General features: G+C 36.5%; 1 protein-coding gene across 1 annotated transcript in view; it reads left to right on the top strand.

Moving 5' to 3' along the window:
- The window catches only part of ISX (intestine specific homeobox), a 31123-nt gene extending 19692 nt beyond the window's left edge, over nucleotides 1-11431 (top strand). Inside the window, exons 2-4 of the mRNA XM_087935493.1 lie at nucleotides 3837-3988; nucleotides 8000-8116; nucleotides 11336-11431. Of these exons, the coding sequence (XP_087791619.1) occupies nucleotides 3837-3988; nucleotides 8000-8116; nucleotides 11336-11431 (365 nt within the window). The remainder of the gene's footprint in view (nucleotides 1-3836; nucleotides 3989-7999; nucleotides 8117-11335) is intronic.
- Nucleotides 11432-16749: the final 5318 nt, after the last annotated feature.

Raw genomic sequence — 16749 nt, 5'->3', positions numbered from 1 at the left:
GTAGATATCTCATATATGAAGCACCACCCAGGGTCGCTGAGTATAGTACACCTCTGTTCTTCTCTCTCTTTCTTCCTGATCCGAACACCCATAAAGTTCCCTCTCAAGACTGAATGCCAGACAGCCATTCCAAAGATCAAGGCTAAATTCCCTCAAGGTGGCATCAAGAAATCACATTGTTGGAAGTTAAAACCCACCCACCCCCTCCTAGAAAAATGAAATATTTTATGATATACTAAAAAAGATAGAATGTTTCCCCTAAAAGAGAAGTAGAAACTCAGAGAGACAGAAACTCACCCCCCACCACACTTTTGTTAATGCCTGGGCCAGACTATTTTACATAACAAAGAGTCATAATAGGAACTGCCCAAAGCTCTTTCATTACATCATCATCCAGCAAGACTCAACCAAGCCCGGGACTCAGGACAATCTACAGAGTTACCCCTTCATGACCCAATGAGAGTCTGACAACCAATCAGAATACAAGTTCAAATTCAAATATCAACAGAGGGTATAAATATCCCCCCCCCACTCTCTCCACTCTGTGTGTCTTTTCTGCCCAGGAACCCATCCTGTTCATCAATAAACCATCTTTCCAAGTGGCTTCCATGTTTCCAGTGTCTTTTTTCCCACTTGGAACTGAACCCAGAAAGATATTTCTTCCAACAACATGATACCCAGAGTAAACTGAAAACTGAAGCTTTTCATTTTGCTGAAAAGTGGTGCAAGTAGGATAAAGCTTTGGCACTGAAATCTTATAACTATTCCTGTCAAAAGTGACGGGAATAGTGACAAGAGGTAATAGGTCAGAAATGTCTCAATGCATGTGTGCCAATGCATATGCTAATTTGCTCAATGCAAATGTAACAATACATGTGCTAATAAAGATCTTTCAAGCCTACTGATCAAGAACACACACATACACACAAGCCACATGAATATAAGAGAAATCCATTGAATTCGGCTACTAGTTCATATTGTCAAATATGAACTAGTTGTCCTTTACCATCTGTCATATAAAGCAATTGTACTGAGGACATACATTTCTGTAAATTTTTGATCTAAAATGATATGGCTGCATTGCTGCTTGAAACTGATTAGTCAGAATTAGTGCAGCTCAGAGGTGGTATTCGGCAGGTTCTGACCAGTTCTGGAGAACCGGTAGCAGAAATTTTGAGTAGTTTGGAGAACCAGTAAATGCCACTTCTCACTGGAAATTTTACAGTATCCTTCCCCTGCCACACCCACCAAACCACGCCCACAGAACTAGTAATAAAAAAATTTGAATCCCACCACTGGTGCAGCTGGTACATAAAAGAAGTTTTTGTGGTGCTTGGTTAATAGTAAACATGACAGATGGGGGCAGCCCTCTCTTTTTCAATACCTACCCCACACAAAACTACTGGCAATTGGATGTTCTCTGTGAACATATCTGCATCATTATAGATCTCCTCCAAAAAAATATGAAAACCCAATGAATTTTCTTTTGGATTCCTGCTATTGGTCCCATACAAGAATACCTAACAATGTCTTTCTTTCCTACAATACAGAAGCATATCAGTTAGATGATATAGATTAAACTTTTCTTCTAAAACAATTTATTTCAATAATATTACAGCTTCAGGATTATTGCTTTTAATATGTACACAAGGAACATTTGCTCAGTTCTTAATCACTGCATCACTTTCTGTCTTTCTTTCCTTCTTCCTTTCTTTCCTTCTTTCTTTCTTCCTTCCTTTCTTTTAAAGAATATTTATATAGCCGTTCAATTCTGCCTAATTCTGGCTATCCCTAAAAAAACAGTAAAACTGATACATCAAACAATAATAAAACAGCAAAATCAGTAAATAATAAATAAAGGATAATTAAACAAAACTCTGTACCCTTAGAATCCCCCATAGTCACCTCTATTGCCCTCCTTCCATATTATCTACCTAGACAATCCTATTCCAGCTCTCAGTAAAAAGGCAGGTCTTAAGGACCCTCCAATGGCTAGAAGTATTGGGGGGACTGTTAAATGCTGTCATGATGCTAGCAAGACTCAGCATGACTGACGGTCTTGGAAGTTGTCAAGGGAGAAGTAACTAATGACTTGTCCTGTGATATATTAAAGGTTCAAGGATTTGAGATGGAGCTTCCTAGTAATGTGTTGTATTTATTCATTCAATCAATCAATCTGACTCTTTATTCTTTGCTAAGATCATAATGACAGCATAGATCAAGACAGATGTACCTCTTTCTACCCAACTGATTATATATTGAATCCTATGCTGAAAAGATTGTTATCACCAATTAACTTCAATTCTGTATTATCACAATAAATCATATCAAGTCTGTTTGTTTTGAAGCCTGTTATTTTGTAAAGACATATACACATGATAACTGTGGATACCACTTTTCATCTTAGTAACCAGATAACTGAAGATAGATCTATGAAAGATTTATGAAAGTGTACGTGACAAAATAATCAAAAGGAAAGTTTATATTAGGCATCATTAGAAAACAAATGAAATACATTCTTTTGTAACAAGTTGTAGACTATCTACATGGTCTGCCTGCTTCCCTGAACTGATCTTCCAGAATGTCCATGGTTTCTTCCAGAGGTTTATGTCATTTCTTGAATTTATTTATGTCTTTGATTTCTATAGCTGCCATTTCAATAAGTGACTTGGGCAATGTACATTATATAAACAATTAAAACAGCATAAAATAAATATATATGGAACCAAGTAAAACTGCTTTTTTAATGTTAAGTGTCTGACAATTCAATAATTTTGGGTTAACCTTATTCATACTTTTCTCCCCATCCTAGGACTATGTGTGAAAGATTCCATGAGGTCACAGTAGGAACAACCCCAACTGTACTATTTGTCCCACTGCCTACTTCCCCAAAATCTTTCTATGGAATAGGCTTTTCCAAAACACATTAGGGCAAATAAAGCTACTTGTGGATTACAATTTATAATTGTGCTGGATCTCAATCTTATGGACTTTCTAGAAGCATAGAATATATACTTTGGAAAGAATCTTGGAGATTGTCTTCCCCAACTCTCTACCTAGTGCAGAAATACATTTCTGACAGATGGCCATCAACACTTCCAATGAGGAATGTACTAAAGGAGTTGGTCCTATTGATGGTTTGGATAGCTTTTGCCACCATTCTACTTGTCTTTCTTTTTATTTGTAAGCTGCCCGGACCAGTCAAGGAGTCTGACCATCTTGAAATTAGAACTGGAAATTGGTCTACTTCCCTGTAATTCAAACCCTTCTTTCTCTAAATAACAGCTTTAAATAGTTCTGCAGATGTTCTACATGTTAACCTTCATGTGCTTGATGATAGCTCTTAGGCCTCACCAGTCTTCTTTAGATTAATCATAAAAAATGCCTCAAATCACTTCTCCTAATTTTTTTCTTATCCAGGTCCCTTGGTTACTCTTCTCTGATCAGATTCTAGTCTGCCAATGTCCTTTCTAAAATATGGCACCCAGATCTGGAAGAAATATTATGGTTTCTGTCTGACCAACCCAGAATAGAGAGGAATGATAACTTGTTTCTGATGAACAATTGATCAGGCATAGAAACCATTTTGCATTCATCATAATGCAATGGATTAGGCCTGATGGCAGCATTGTTGAGGCCTGGATTTAACTCTCAGTTTCACTTACAAAACCAAACTCTCAAGATTTGTGCAGGCATTCTGAAACAGAATGGGAGGCAGATACAGTAAATCTGCCAAAAATACTTGACATACACCTGGTTCTTCTGCATCCTTTAGATTTCCTCTCCGTATTAAGGGTTTGTTTTTCTTTTAAAATCTGTGGTGCCTTTTTGTATAGATGACAAGAAAATAAAACGTAGAATTAGGACCACATTCACAGCAGAGCAGCTCAAGGAATTGGAGAGAATCTTTCAAGCTACACACTATCCAGATATCAACATCCGCAACCAGCTGGCAGCCAAAATTAATCTTCCTGAAACCAGAATCCAGGTAACTTCTAGTTCCTTCTAATGTAGAACAAATGCAGCTGGATGCTGATTAGTTCTTAATATTGATAAATTAACAAAAAGTGTAAAACTGATAAGTACCAGTCAGATTACAACAAACTATAGCATAATATATATTTCCCTGTTACTAACCAAAAAAAAAGTTTTTGGTTTATGAAAGATTCTGACGATAGCTGTATGAAGCAATGCCAACAAATTAAATACAAGCCAGTTATCATACATCAGAGAACTCTATTTTTGTTGCTATTGAAGCTTGAAAAGTAGATTCTCTGTAACAAAAATTGATTTCCCAATAAACAATTGCCACTTTTGTGTATTTGTAACTGAATTCATTCCCCTGAAGTGAGGTTTCATTTAGCTGCAAAGCAATGAACCTCATAAAATAACAATGATTTCTACTTTTAGATTAGTTTGGAAATTTAACCACATAGAATTTCCTCAGAAAATTGTTAACATGCCAAAGCAATCCCAATTTTACAGATACTGAAAGCAAAGGAAAGTAAAAAACATATTACACAGTTATTGATTTATAAGTTCTTAAATCAGATTTTAAAAATACATCTTTTGGGTTTTGGTCAGATAAAACAAAGTATCATTTCAATAGTAGTATTTTTCTATTCTTGTATAAAATGTAGGAAAGTTGTAGATTGTTAAACACCATTTTTTAATTATATTTACCATATCTTTGTGTACTTTTTAGCTGTATATATACATTCAATCTAAGCTTCACACACAAAATTCAAGAATAAAATAAGCAGATGAATTAAATGTCAGGAAAAGTAAATTTGCTCTGATTTAAAAGGTATTTATTTATTTGGTTTGTGTGCTACCCATCTCATCTAGAGGCAAGTATGGGCAACTTACAAAATTAAAAACCAGTAAATATTAAAACAGACAACAACAGCAACAATCATCATCTTCATCATCATCAGTCCTAAACACTTGGGAAGTGTTTGACTAGTGATTTGTGATACAAAACCCAGCATAGTTATCTTGTTTGCTGTGTATACTATCATTTTTGTGTATAATAATAATCCAACACTACCTGAACAGTTCCTAGGTCCTTGGTTAGGACTCGAGCTGTTGAGCTACCAACCAGCCCCAAAGGCTATGAATCTCATTAAAGAAATCATCATCATCATCATTATCATCATCGAGTTGCTAAATTAATCCACTGGTCATTGTGTAAAAAATATGCCCTACCTGTTTCCAAAAAGCAATGGGAACATAAAGTGGAAAAAGTTGTTGAAAATGAGACAGTGAAGATCTTGGGGGACTTTTGAATATAGACACATCACCATTTGGAAGCCAACACGCCAAATATTATGGCTGTCAAGGGCCAAAGCATACAATTTATTGACAGCGCTGCACCAGGAGATGCCAGAATCGAAGAAAAAGTACTGGAAAAAAATCACAAAATATTGTGACCTGGCCATCGAAACTAAACAGTTATGGATGAAACATGTAACAATGATACTCAGCTATCTGGTGCAGGTCCTATGGTTATGGGATTACAATCTTTAGATCGGTAGTGGCTTAGCCACTGTGAACCAACCCAGGCACCTACCATTACTAATGATGACAAGAAATAAACAAAATTCCACACTGGATCAGTCATTGCCTGGGTCAACAAGGCCATGTCAGATGCTATGGCTCCTGGACATCTGTCAAAAAAGGGGCTACAGGGTCAGTTTTTATTGCTAGGGAACCAGGGTGTACAACTGCAAAGCAATTGGAACAAAAGCGCAAAACTTGGACAACCAAAGAAAATTGAGAAATCATCAAATATCACTACCAGGCAGAACCAACAGCCAGGGAATTTCAAAAAGAATGATGCAACTGTGGAAGGAAAAACACCCAGAAAGTGACAAAACTGAACAAATATTAATGGATTAAAGATGTTTCATCATCCATAATAAAGTTTTCATAGATGTGGAAATGCAATATCTAGAAATATTGGCTAAAAAGAAAACACGTAATTATGAACAAGCTGAAGAAACTGCTTCAATCCCTTAGCAAACTGACCACCAGTGTAAGAAACCAACATACAGGATGAAGATCTTCCTGTGCAACAACTTGAAAGTGTAGAACTAGGTGATCTAGCAAAAATGCTGAAAGAAAAGATTGAAAACCACATCAAAGAAAGCATAGAAAGAAAAAGACTACCTACCATTCATGAAGTGCATAGCAAATGAGTGAAAGATCTGTTAATTGATGTGAACAACATTTTAGCTTCCATCCCATCTAGCACACTATATGAAACCAACCAACTAATGTATAGCACAGCTGCCATTATAACTGCAGAACTGGGTTATAAAATGCCAAAAAAGAAATCCACTGGAATACCAAAGTGGAAAATTCGATTTGAAAATAAAATAAAAAACCTAAGAGGGGATGTCAGCAATTTAAAGTACTTGAAAGAAGGAAAACTAAAGAACAAAAAGCTGAAAAATAGTTTATACAAAAAAATACAACCTGGAGAAAAAAACCAATAATGGACATCATGGAAGAACTAAAACAACATGTAATAGCAACAGCAAAGAAAATTGAAAGGTACAAAGGACAAATAAAACAATATCGTGAAAATGTTCAGTTCAGAAGAAACCAACACCTCTTCTACCAGTCCCTTGATAAAAATAGAGTCCAAACTAATGTTCACCCATGTAAAGAAAAAACTTTGAACTTTTAGAAAGAACTGTTGGAAAACCCAGTGGAATACAACAAAACTGCCTCCTGGATCAAATATATTCAACAACAAACAACACGAAACAAAAATGGAAGATATTGTAATAACAACTGACATGGTTGCAAAACAAGCAAAGAAAATCAAGAACTGGACCACACCTGGCCTGGACAACTGCATGGATACTGGCTAAAACACCAGATCAGCCTCCATCATCTCATGGCCATTCAATTTGCTGAAATACTTCAAAATGAAACAAACAAAAAATGGTTAACAGCTGGCCAAACATACTTGATAATGAAAGATCCAGAAAAAGGCAAAGAACCAAGCAACTATCGTCCACTGCCTACTTGTCTGCCAACAATGTCCAAACTTTTTACAAGAATACTGGCAAATTTAATATTCAATGATCTGATGGAAAACAGCTTGTATATGGTAGAACAATCTTGTATCTTGGTTGATACGTAGGATGCTGGCAGCAACCCCTATCAACCCTTAGCACCAGTCAATGGTATTTATGATGCATTTTTGAATGTTCAGTTGACTGAGTTTCATGTTTAATGAATAAAGTAAATATAATAATTATATATATATAATATTTACTATCTATCGAACGATCGATTCTTAAGTTTTCGCGGGTAAGCCTGATGATGGCAGATGGGATTCTGCCGAAACGTTGCTACAACTTTAAAAGCACAACTACTATGACATGGGAAAATACCCAAGCAAAGCCGAATGACATATATATATATATATATATATAAATAAGGGAAGGAAGCATAAGGTACACAGAGAGAGGTAAAGTCTTATCTTAATCCGATAGCCACCTCCAGACTGGTACATTCCTGCTGAGGCTCCAGGCCAACCAGTAGGGCCAGGTCTTCAGGCCCTTATGGAAGATCAGGTGAATGAGTGTGTTCTCACCAGGGGAGTACACAATGCTCTGCAAGGCAGAAGTGAGGCAGGCAAATCCTATTCCTCCAAATATTTTAATTTCAATCTCAGAATTCTGAATAAAGTTAGAATTCCAAATTCCAATTAAAATTTGAAATCAGGATTCAAAAACACCAAGTTTTGTTTGGATGTATCAGTATGTTTAATATACAAATATAAAAATTATATAATATAAAAATACTGAAAATATAAGCCAATTGTCAGTTAATGTCAAATACCTATTTTTATATTTCTGGTATCTTAGGGCAAATCAGAAGGTATTGCTTTCTGTAAACATTTCTCCTAACAAATAGAAGCAGCAATAGTACTAGTAGTCATTAATCAAATTTTAAAATTTTGATTCTTTCTTGTACATAGATTTGGTTCCAGAATCAACGAGCAAAGTGGAGGAAACATGAACGATTTAGCACTTTTGCAGGCCTGAAGCATCAGACTGAAGCTGGCTTTGTTTCAGTTCCAAAACCAAAGGTAAGTGTGAGTTTCTCTCAGCCAGTCCTTGAGTATTCAAGATTTGTCATGAAATGAATACATACTCCAGCTTCTTTGTCATACCATGGTGGTTTATTCATTAGCTCAGCAAACAACAAATACTCTTCTCTGACAAGAAAGGCTAAAAGCCAGGCAAGGTTAGAGTTGGGTTTGAATTTGCTCCCTTTCCTTTTATTACCATTATCATGAAACACACTTCACCACGCTCAGGCCTATATGCAGTTCTAATTCTGGCTATGCCTAACTCATTATCCCTAAATGCTATTAACCTATAACGTGTCTACATCCCTACCCTATTCCAACCCTCACTAACTGATCCCAGTGGTGGGATTGAAATTTTTTTACTACTGGTTCTGTGGGCGTGGCTTGGTGGGCGTGGCAGGGGAAGGATACTGTAAAATCTCCAGTCACAGATGGTATTTGCTGGTTCTCCGAACTACTCAAAATTTCCGCTACCAGTTCTCCAGAACTGGTCAGAACCTGCTAAATACCACCTCTGACTGATCCCCACCTGGTGCCACCTTCACCATGTTGTAACCTAAGGCTTAATTACCATCTATATGTGCCCCAACCCCCTTTAACAATATGCACCACATCAATACATGAAAAGAGCCATTTCCAGCAGCCCCACAGTTGTTTCAGAATACATCCTGCAGCCCTGCAGTTCCTTCAGATTCCATTGTCCATTCCCACAGTTGTTGCAGAATCCATACTCAGCTTTGCTGAGTCATTCAAAAGCCATTGGCCAGCACACAAGCAGAAGTACAGATCCAGCAGCAGCAGAGATAAGGTGACATGGCCTGCTGACTTGCTGCAAGGCATATTTGGAGCTGATGGGCTCCAAGTGAACTCGGAGCCCGACAGGTTCTCTATGCATTTGTAATTTAAAAAGAAACAGTTCCATGAAATGAAACATTCTCTAAATGTACTATCAAAAATACCAAATAGAGATATACAGTACAAAATGCAAAAATGTAAAATCATAAAATTAGACAGAAAGTACTAATCAAATTTTTAAAAATAGAAAAAGAAATTACAATACAAAGGCAATTTATTTTTTATTTATTGGTTTTACACATTGGCTGTTTTGATATTCATAATGTCTCTGAGTGGCTTACTGTGTAATAAAAGTACAAATATAAAAAGAATTATAAATATAAGAACAATTAAAGAATTAAATAAAGACTAAAAAGCAAAGGTTCAAATACAGCAGAGTGGTGCTTTCTTTGTCACTTTCAACCTAAAGTGTGTCCATCAAGTCCGCAGGTCAACTAACAATTATATATTTTAAGAAATATTCCATTTTAATCAACAAAGTAAAACCTTAAACATTTTAGTCATTTCATTGTTTGATAGACAGCCAGTTCAAAAGATGAGGGCAAATATGTTTTTTCAAATCAGCCACAGGAATACTACTATGCTCTCTTTTAAAGGAAAAAAACCCCATAATCTCTTTGTGACAATCCACTAGTGCCTTTCAATTTGATATTTATTCTCTTATTAAACCTTTAATTGTATTAAGAACATTAAACCAATATTTAGTCACAAGTGGAAATGCTAAAATGATAAATGTTCACATTTATGCCTTCACATTTATTATTACTCCAATATATGAATAATAATGTATAGAAATTAGATAGCCACCCCTTTTGAACATCCACTTTCATATCTAGGAAGACTGAATAATACTTCTTATGAATTAGATCCAAATTGAGAAATATACAAATATTCTGACTGACTTTTCTCAGATTTGAGCCACGGTATATTATTTTGTAGAGACGTGATGGCTCAGTGGCTAAGACACTGAGCTTGTCGATCAGAAAGGCTGGCAGTTTGGTAGTTCGAATCCCTAGCGCCGCATAACGGAGTGAGCTCCCATTACTTGTCCCAGCTTCTGCCAACCTAGCAGTTCAAAAGTATGTAAAAAATGCAAGTAGAAAAATAGGGAGCACAGTGTTCCATGCGCCTTTGGCGTTTAGTCATGCCAGCCACATGACCACAGAGACTTCTTCGGACAGTGCTGGCTCTTCGGCTTTGTATCAGAAATGAGCATCAACCTCTAGATCTGGAAATAACTAGCACATACGTGTGAGGAGAACCTTTACCTTTACCTATATGATTTTGTAACCTCTCAAAAAATGTAATGAGCACTAAGATGTTCTAAAGCATTATCCCCTTTTCAACTAGTTTTAAACCCCCCCCCCCATCCAACCCAACCCCAAAGTTCATCTGCCATTTTTAAATAATATTTTCCCAGAGTCAATTTCTCATGAGAACCAGGATTTAATTCAGGTCTGACTTCAACCCAACCAGATGTGAATGTGCTGGCAGCTTTATGCCTACTAGTAGATTCTATGGGTGCCTACTAGATTGTATGTGTACTCACCTTTAACTTTAATTTCAAAGTTTAATGATAAATAAATTAATAGGAAGTTGACCTCCTGCAAAGTAAATTGCTATTTTCTGGCACCAATCCTATTTTTAAGAATGCTCTTGTGTCCTACATAACCTAACAAGTATGCCTAGACAATAAACTCGAGGATTGCTGTAATCCAGTGCTGTTTGAATATAAGTTCAGTTGCCCAGACAGAAGATTACAATTCATATGTTACTGCGTGGTGATTTTGTAACAAGCCATCCTGATTATGACAGCCATTTGAGGAAGAATTAATGCAGTCATTTTTAAAGGGTAATAAGTACCATATATATTTAAAATTCCTAAATTGTCCAGTGCTCTAAAACATTTGCCTATCCTTTAAATCAGATACCTTGAATATCCCAACTGCTATTTTCTTGTGCCAATATAGCAGTAGTTAAATTTTAAGGACACATTCAATTTCCCTCGTTTCCTTCCTAAATTTTTTTTGGGGGGTGGCATGGAAGTAATTAATCTTTCCCTTTTCTGGGGTTTGCCACAGTTGGGAATAGGTGTCCATCAACACAAACTATGATTAATGCAATCTAAACATTGGAATCTGCCAGCAGATAATGATTTTATATCAGCAGCTTTGATACCTAATCTTCCCACTAAAAAATTCACTTTATTTATTTATTTTTCTTACTTTATATCAGTTTGTATTGTTTTTATCTTGTTTTTAAAACTGCAATAAAATTCTATTTATTATTATTGTACATATTGAACGTATTTTATATAATTTTGCCTTTCTAACTCCTCTTTCATTCATTATTTTTATCTTATAATAGGACCTTTCCATGATGCCCAGCAACAGCCTTTCTGGTATTACCCCTCCTTCAGGGTACTATTACACACTGATCCAAGAGCATTCCATGCGCACCTAACTATTAGACCTGCTGTCTTGGCCCCATTGCCCATGGACTCTTTGGCATTTTCAAAATCATCTCTAATTATTGACTGTCTTCCCCCTTATACTCTTCACCCTCTGTTCCTGAAACCAGCAATGGGGTGTGGTACTATCAGTTTCACTAAATAGAGGATGAAGTGTAAACATCTTTGAAGCAATGTCTGGTTCTTCTAAACCAGGGGTGTCAAACTGGCAGCCCATGGACCAGATGCATCATGCACAGGCCACGTCAACCCCAGCTGCATGAAGGGGAAAATGTTGCAATATGTCATGAGATAGCAATGTGACATGGCAGGTTTGACACCCATGTTCTAAACAGATTCTTTCACTGAACCAGTATTATGTAGTAAATAGTTGTGGGATTTTGAATAATTCCCATGGCTATGAAATTTACGGGTTTATTAGAATCTGGTTACTCTTTGTCAGTTTATTTTCACTGGAATGACTGTAAAGAAGTACCAAGTAGTGCTCTATATTCTATAGGTAGAATATTAAAACTGTAGACAAAAGTTTTCCTTCAAATATAGAATTTAAAAGGTTCATGTTGGCTTTGAACAATGAGTGGAACTTTGTGTAAATCAGTGGTCCCCAACCTTTTTATACACCTCGTGCAAATGATAAGGCCAATTTTTCATCAAAGTTCAACAAGTCAGTGTTAATTATATTCTGCTTGAAACGATATACATTCTCAGATAATAAATAACTATTATATTGCATCCTCTATGGAAGAGCTGAGACCTTAAGTGACCGGCAATTGCAAACTAGGAGTGATCAATTTTTAATTGGCCAGTAGCATATTCTACTCTTCTCTGCAGGGAAAATTGTTGCATTTTAATTGATCAGATTGGACTCTCCAAACTGTATTAAACATTCATTCTCCATCTTTTGACATTAGCTTTATTTTTGACGAAGTATACAAAAATTAAGACCAGGGTAAGAAACACCAAAAGTAGCTTTTAATTATTATTTTTTACCTTTGAAGAAAGGGGTTGAGGTGTCTGCTTTATTATTTTCCAAGTGTGCAATAATGAATTATATATTAATGTATTAGATGGCATGCGTGGGAGACAGACAGAATGAGAAACAGTGAATTATATTGGATGAAATATTGGTTTGGTCTCTTAAGGGATTTCTTTAAATGATTAAAACATTTATGAGGGAAAACACTTTAGATGTTGTTTTTTAATGAATAAGAAAAGAACCCAGGAGCCACAAGTAGTGTGGGTAGAAGCCATAATGAAGATAAAGTACTGGAAAAACTATTTGAATTTATCCAGAACTCAGCATGTATAAGTCAAATATGTCTGTGCACTTTTATAGAATTTAGGAAGTTGGCTTATATTAAATCAGAACAATGGTCTTTTACATTCAGCACTGCACCTAGAGGGAATGTAGAACATATGGGCTTTTAAATGAGCTGAAAGAATCCAGTTTTATCTCTAACAGCATAGCGGATTTGCACATCATATGCATATTATTTATTCATTCATTTGATTTGTGCGGCCACTCACCTTCTGCCTCCTCCAAATAGGGTCACAACTGCCATACCAGCTGAAATTACATAAATTGTCCATTAACCATGGTCTGCATTACAAGCAATTGTTATGAGTCTAGGGGTATCCCAAGTGATACTGCTTCTTCATATGGCGCACTACTCCATCCAGAACTATCATTGGAATGCTTATGTTCTAGATGGTTTCTGGACATACACCTGCAGTCAACAGCTTCATGTTAATGTTAAACAGTTGGGGAGAAAGAAAAGAACCCTATGGTTCCAAGCATTAGAATAGAATGGAATGGAATGGAATAGAATAGAATAGTTGGAAGGGATCTTAGAGGTCTTCTAGACCAACCCCCTGCTCAGACAAGAAACCCTATACCATTTCAGACAAATGGTTGTCCAATCTCTTCTTAAAAACTGTTTGAGCATTTACAACTTCTGGAGGCAAGTAGTTCCACTAATTAATTGTTCTAACTATCAGGAAATTTCTTCTTAGTTCTAGATTGATTAGTTTCCATCCATTGCTTTTTCTTCTGCCCTCAGGTGCTTTGGAGAATAGCTTGTCTCCCTCTTTTTGGCATGATCTACAGATAGATTCCCTCATATATCTGAAACTGCATAGATAGAAGTAGATCTAATGTAAAAAAGGACCTCCAGCCTTCCAAATTCTCCCTTTACTGTAGCCTAAGGGTCCAGGGTAAAACTGTTATAGTGATGTTACTGAGAAAATTAACAGGGCAAAAAGCTGCACAGTGCTTATATCCAATTCTTGCTGCATCAGGGTGAAATCATCTTATTTTTATCCCATTCCCACACTTAAAACTTGAATAAAAATGATGTTGTAATTCACTTCTTCTATGGCACTTGCAACTGAAGGCCCACCACTCTTTCTATAGCATACACTTTGGGGGGTTACTGGGTCAGACTCAAGGAAAATCTCTTTAAGAAGAAATATATCACTGTTTCTTCCAATACCATGTGCTCTTCCAAAGAGGTATTGCTGAGCTCTCTGATGTAGTCAGATATCTGTCTATCTCTCAAAAGAGCCAGGAAAGGCAAAGCTCCAATTGAGAGGTGACAAACTTCCTAGTCCACAACCCTTCGTGTCATGAATATCACCCTTGGGAGACATCAGATTTTCTGTGAGGTTCATTATAGTCCCTCACCCTCTGCCTTCGTGTTGAGATTGGTGCAAACCTGTGGTGGATAGATTTAGCCTATTTAAAAAAAAAAAACTTTAAAACTCAAGACACCAAAAACATTGGACTAAACTGTTCAACCAGAACTTCTTTGGAAATAACTCACCCTTCACAATTCTTTGGGGTTTTAGTTTGGATTGCTGGGATAATTTGCTCATAGCCTTCTGAGATATAAAAGAGCACTGGAAATGGAAACAGATTGGAGGATGTATGGAATTACATCAAATGCCCAGAAGAAATTTATCTCCCTTTTCTTTCAAAATTGATAACTTTTTGTAGTTCTTGTTAAAGCAGTGAAATACCAAGGAAGAGTCCACATTAATTAGTGATTATAGAGATGTAGGAAGTTAGCACCCACCCTTCTCCTACAAAAAAAGAAATATCCTAGGAAATATTAAAAAGGCAGAATATTTCCCCTAAAAAGAGTAGAAACTCAGAAGCAGAAGCTCACCCTCACCTTTGTTAATGGGTGGGCCATTAAGGCCTAGGTCAGAGTATTCTACATAATAAAGGCCTCTGCCCATCTCACCACCTGGCTGGGAAGATTGCATCAGCCAGCACTCAGGTGAAGCCATGTGGCAGTCCAGACAAAGCCTACAAAGTTAGCTCAGACGCCTGCCCGTGGGAATCTGTCAGCCAATGGGATACATTTCTTGCACAGGAACAGGAAACACTAAGGTGGGGCCCAAATCGAGGGTATATAATTAAGGGACTCTCAGCATCTCAGCCTTTTTCCTTCTTTCTTCACCCAAGGCATGTGATCCCATCCACCATTAAACCATATTTCCAAGCAGTCACCATGTTTCCAGTGTCTTTCTTCCCCACTTGGAACTGAACCCAGAAGGATAATTATTCCAACAGAGTGGGGAAAACAAACATTCCAAAGCAAGTTCAACAGAAATATACATATAATAAATACTGTATAAATACCTGTGTGGAATTCATTCATTCATTTGGCTTATTATTAAAACCATAGCAAAATGTATATGCAATCTTCTGATCTTTAGAGCACATAAGCAAATAGTGATACCAAATTTGATAGGATAACAGATAACAGTTAATCAGAGTTGGAAGGGACCTTGTAGGTCATCTAGTGCAACCACCCACCCAAGCGGGAGACCCTACACCATTTCTGACAAATTGAAGTCCAATCTCTTCTTGAAAGTCTCAAGTGATGGCACTCCCACAACTTCCGAGGGCAAGCTGTTCCATTGGTTGATTGTTCTCACTGTCAGAAAGTTTCTCCTTATTTCCAAGTTAAATCTCTCCTTGTTCAGTTTCCATCCATTATTCCTTGTCTGGCCTACAGGAACTTAAGAAAATAGATTGACCCCTTCCTCTCTGTGGCAGCCCCTCAGATATCGGAAGACTGCTATCATGTCTCCCCAGTCCTTCTCTTCACTAGACTAGCCAAGCCCAGTTCCTGCAACCGTTCGTTGTATGTTTTAGCCTCCAGTCCCCTAATCATCCTGGTTGCTCTTCTCTACTTTTTCTAGAGTCTCAACATTTTTTTAATAATGTGGTGAACAAAACTGGATGCAGTACTCTAGGTGTGGTCTTACTAAGACTTTATAGAGTGGTATTAGTACCTCCCTTGATATTGATTGTATCCCTCTGTTAATGCAATTTAGGATTGCAGAAGATGATTGCAGGAAATGAAGAACCAAGTTAAGAATAAGTAAAACTTACCAAAATTTCAAAAATGTAACATATTTGTTCTCCAAATGGTCCAAAGGGGAAAGTAACCATAATAAGTCTCATTCAGGAAAAATGTAGACACTAAAATGAAAATCTAGTGATATAACTGAACATCTGGCAAACTAAATCCACTATTCTCATAAGATAACCACAATGTTGCCAAAAATATTCTAAAGCTTTAGGGTGCCATTAAAAAATCTCATTAACTTATCTATCTGTGTGAAATATCTAATAAGAATTAATTTGGAAGCCCTCTAAAGATATACATTAATCTTAATGTAATATTCATTTTAATAACATTAATCTTACCCTTGAGACTTAATAGGATTTTTAAATATTAAGATATCTGTTGAAATTGCATCTATACATTGGACAATGTTAATTCAATAAATTATGATAAACTTTAAGAAAGCTCGTATTTAATAGAATCTATATAAATCCTAATGACTCACAGGAAGCTATAGATTGTAATGATATGGGAGAAAGAACTTGGACGATTGGACCCAGAGACACTGCCTAGGGACAGTCAGATAAAAGATGGATAGTGGGTGAAGCAAGAGGCTAATAAGAGACCCTCCCTAATTTCTCAGGCTGTTATATGGACTGGGAGAAAATAGTCCTTTCAGACTTGCAAGATTAAGGTAGCTTTATAATAATGTAGAATTAGCTCATCTGGTCATGTCTCCTGTCTGGAAACCTAGTAAGGCTAACAAAGATATAGTAGAACCCAAACACAGCAAATTAGATTATTTCAGTTAATAATCTTTTTGTTAAATGCTTTAAAAAAGTCTTTGAGAAAATAGGAACTTAATCTATAAAAACAGGAAATGGTGAGAAATACTGTAACATACCTGTACTATCCCAGCCCACAAAAATCAGACACATGATTAAGCCTTA

The sequence above is a fragment of the Pseudonaja textilis genome, chromosome 5 (genome assembly GCF_049901715.1).
Source record: "Pseudonaja textilis isolate UNSWEBS1 chromosome 5, rPseTex1.2, whole genome shotgun sequence".
NCBI lineage: Eukaryota > Metazoa > Chordata > Lepidosauria > Squamata > Elapidae > Pseudonaja > Pseudonaja textilis.
This window is presented reverse-complemented; position numbering and strand designations above follow the sequence as displayed.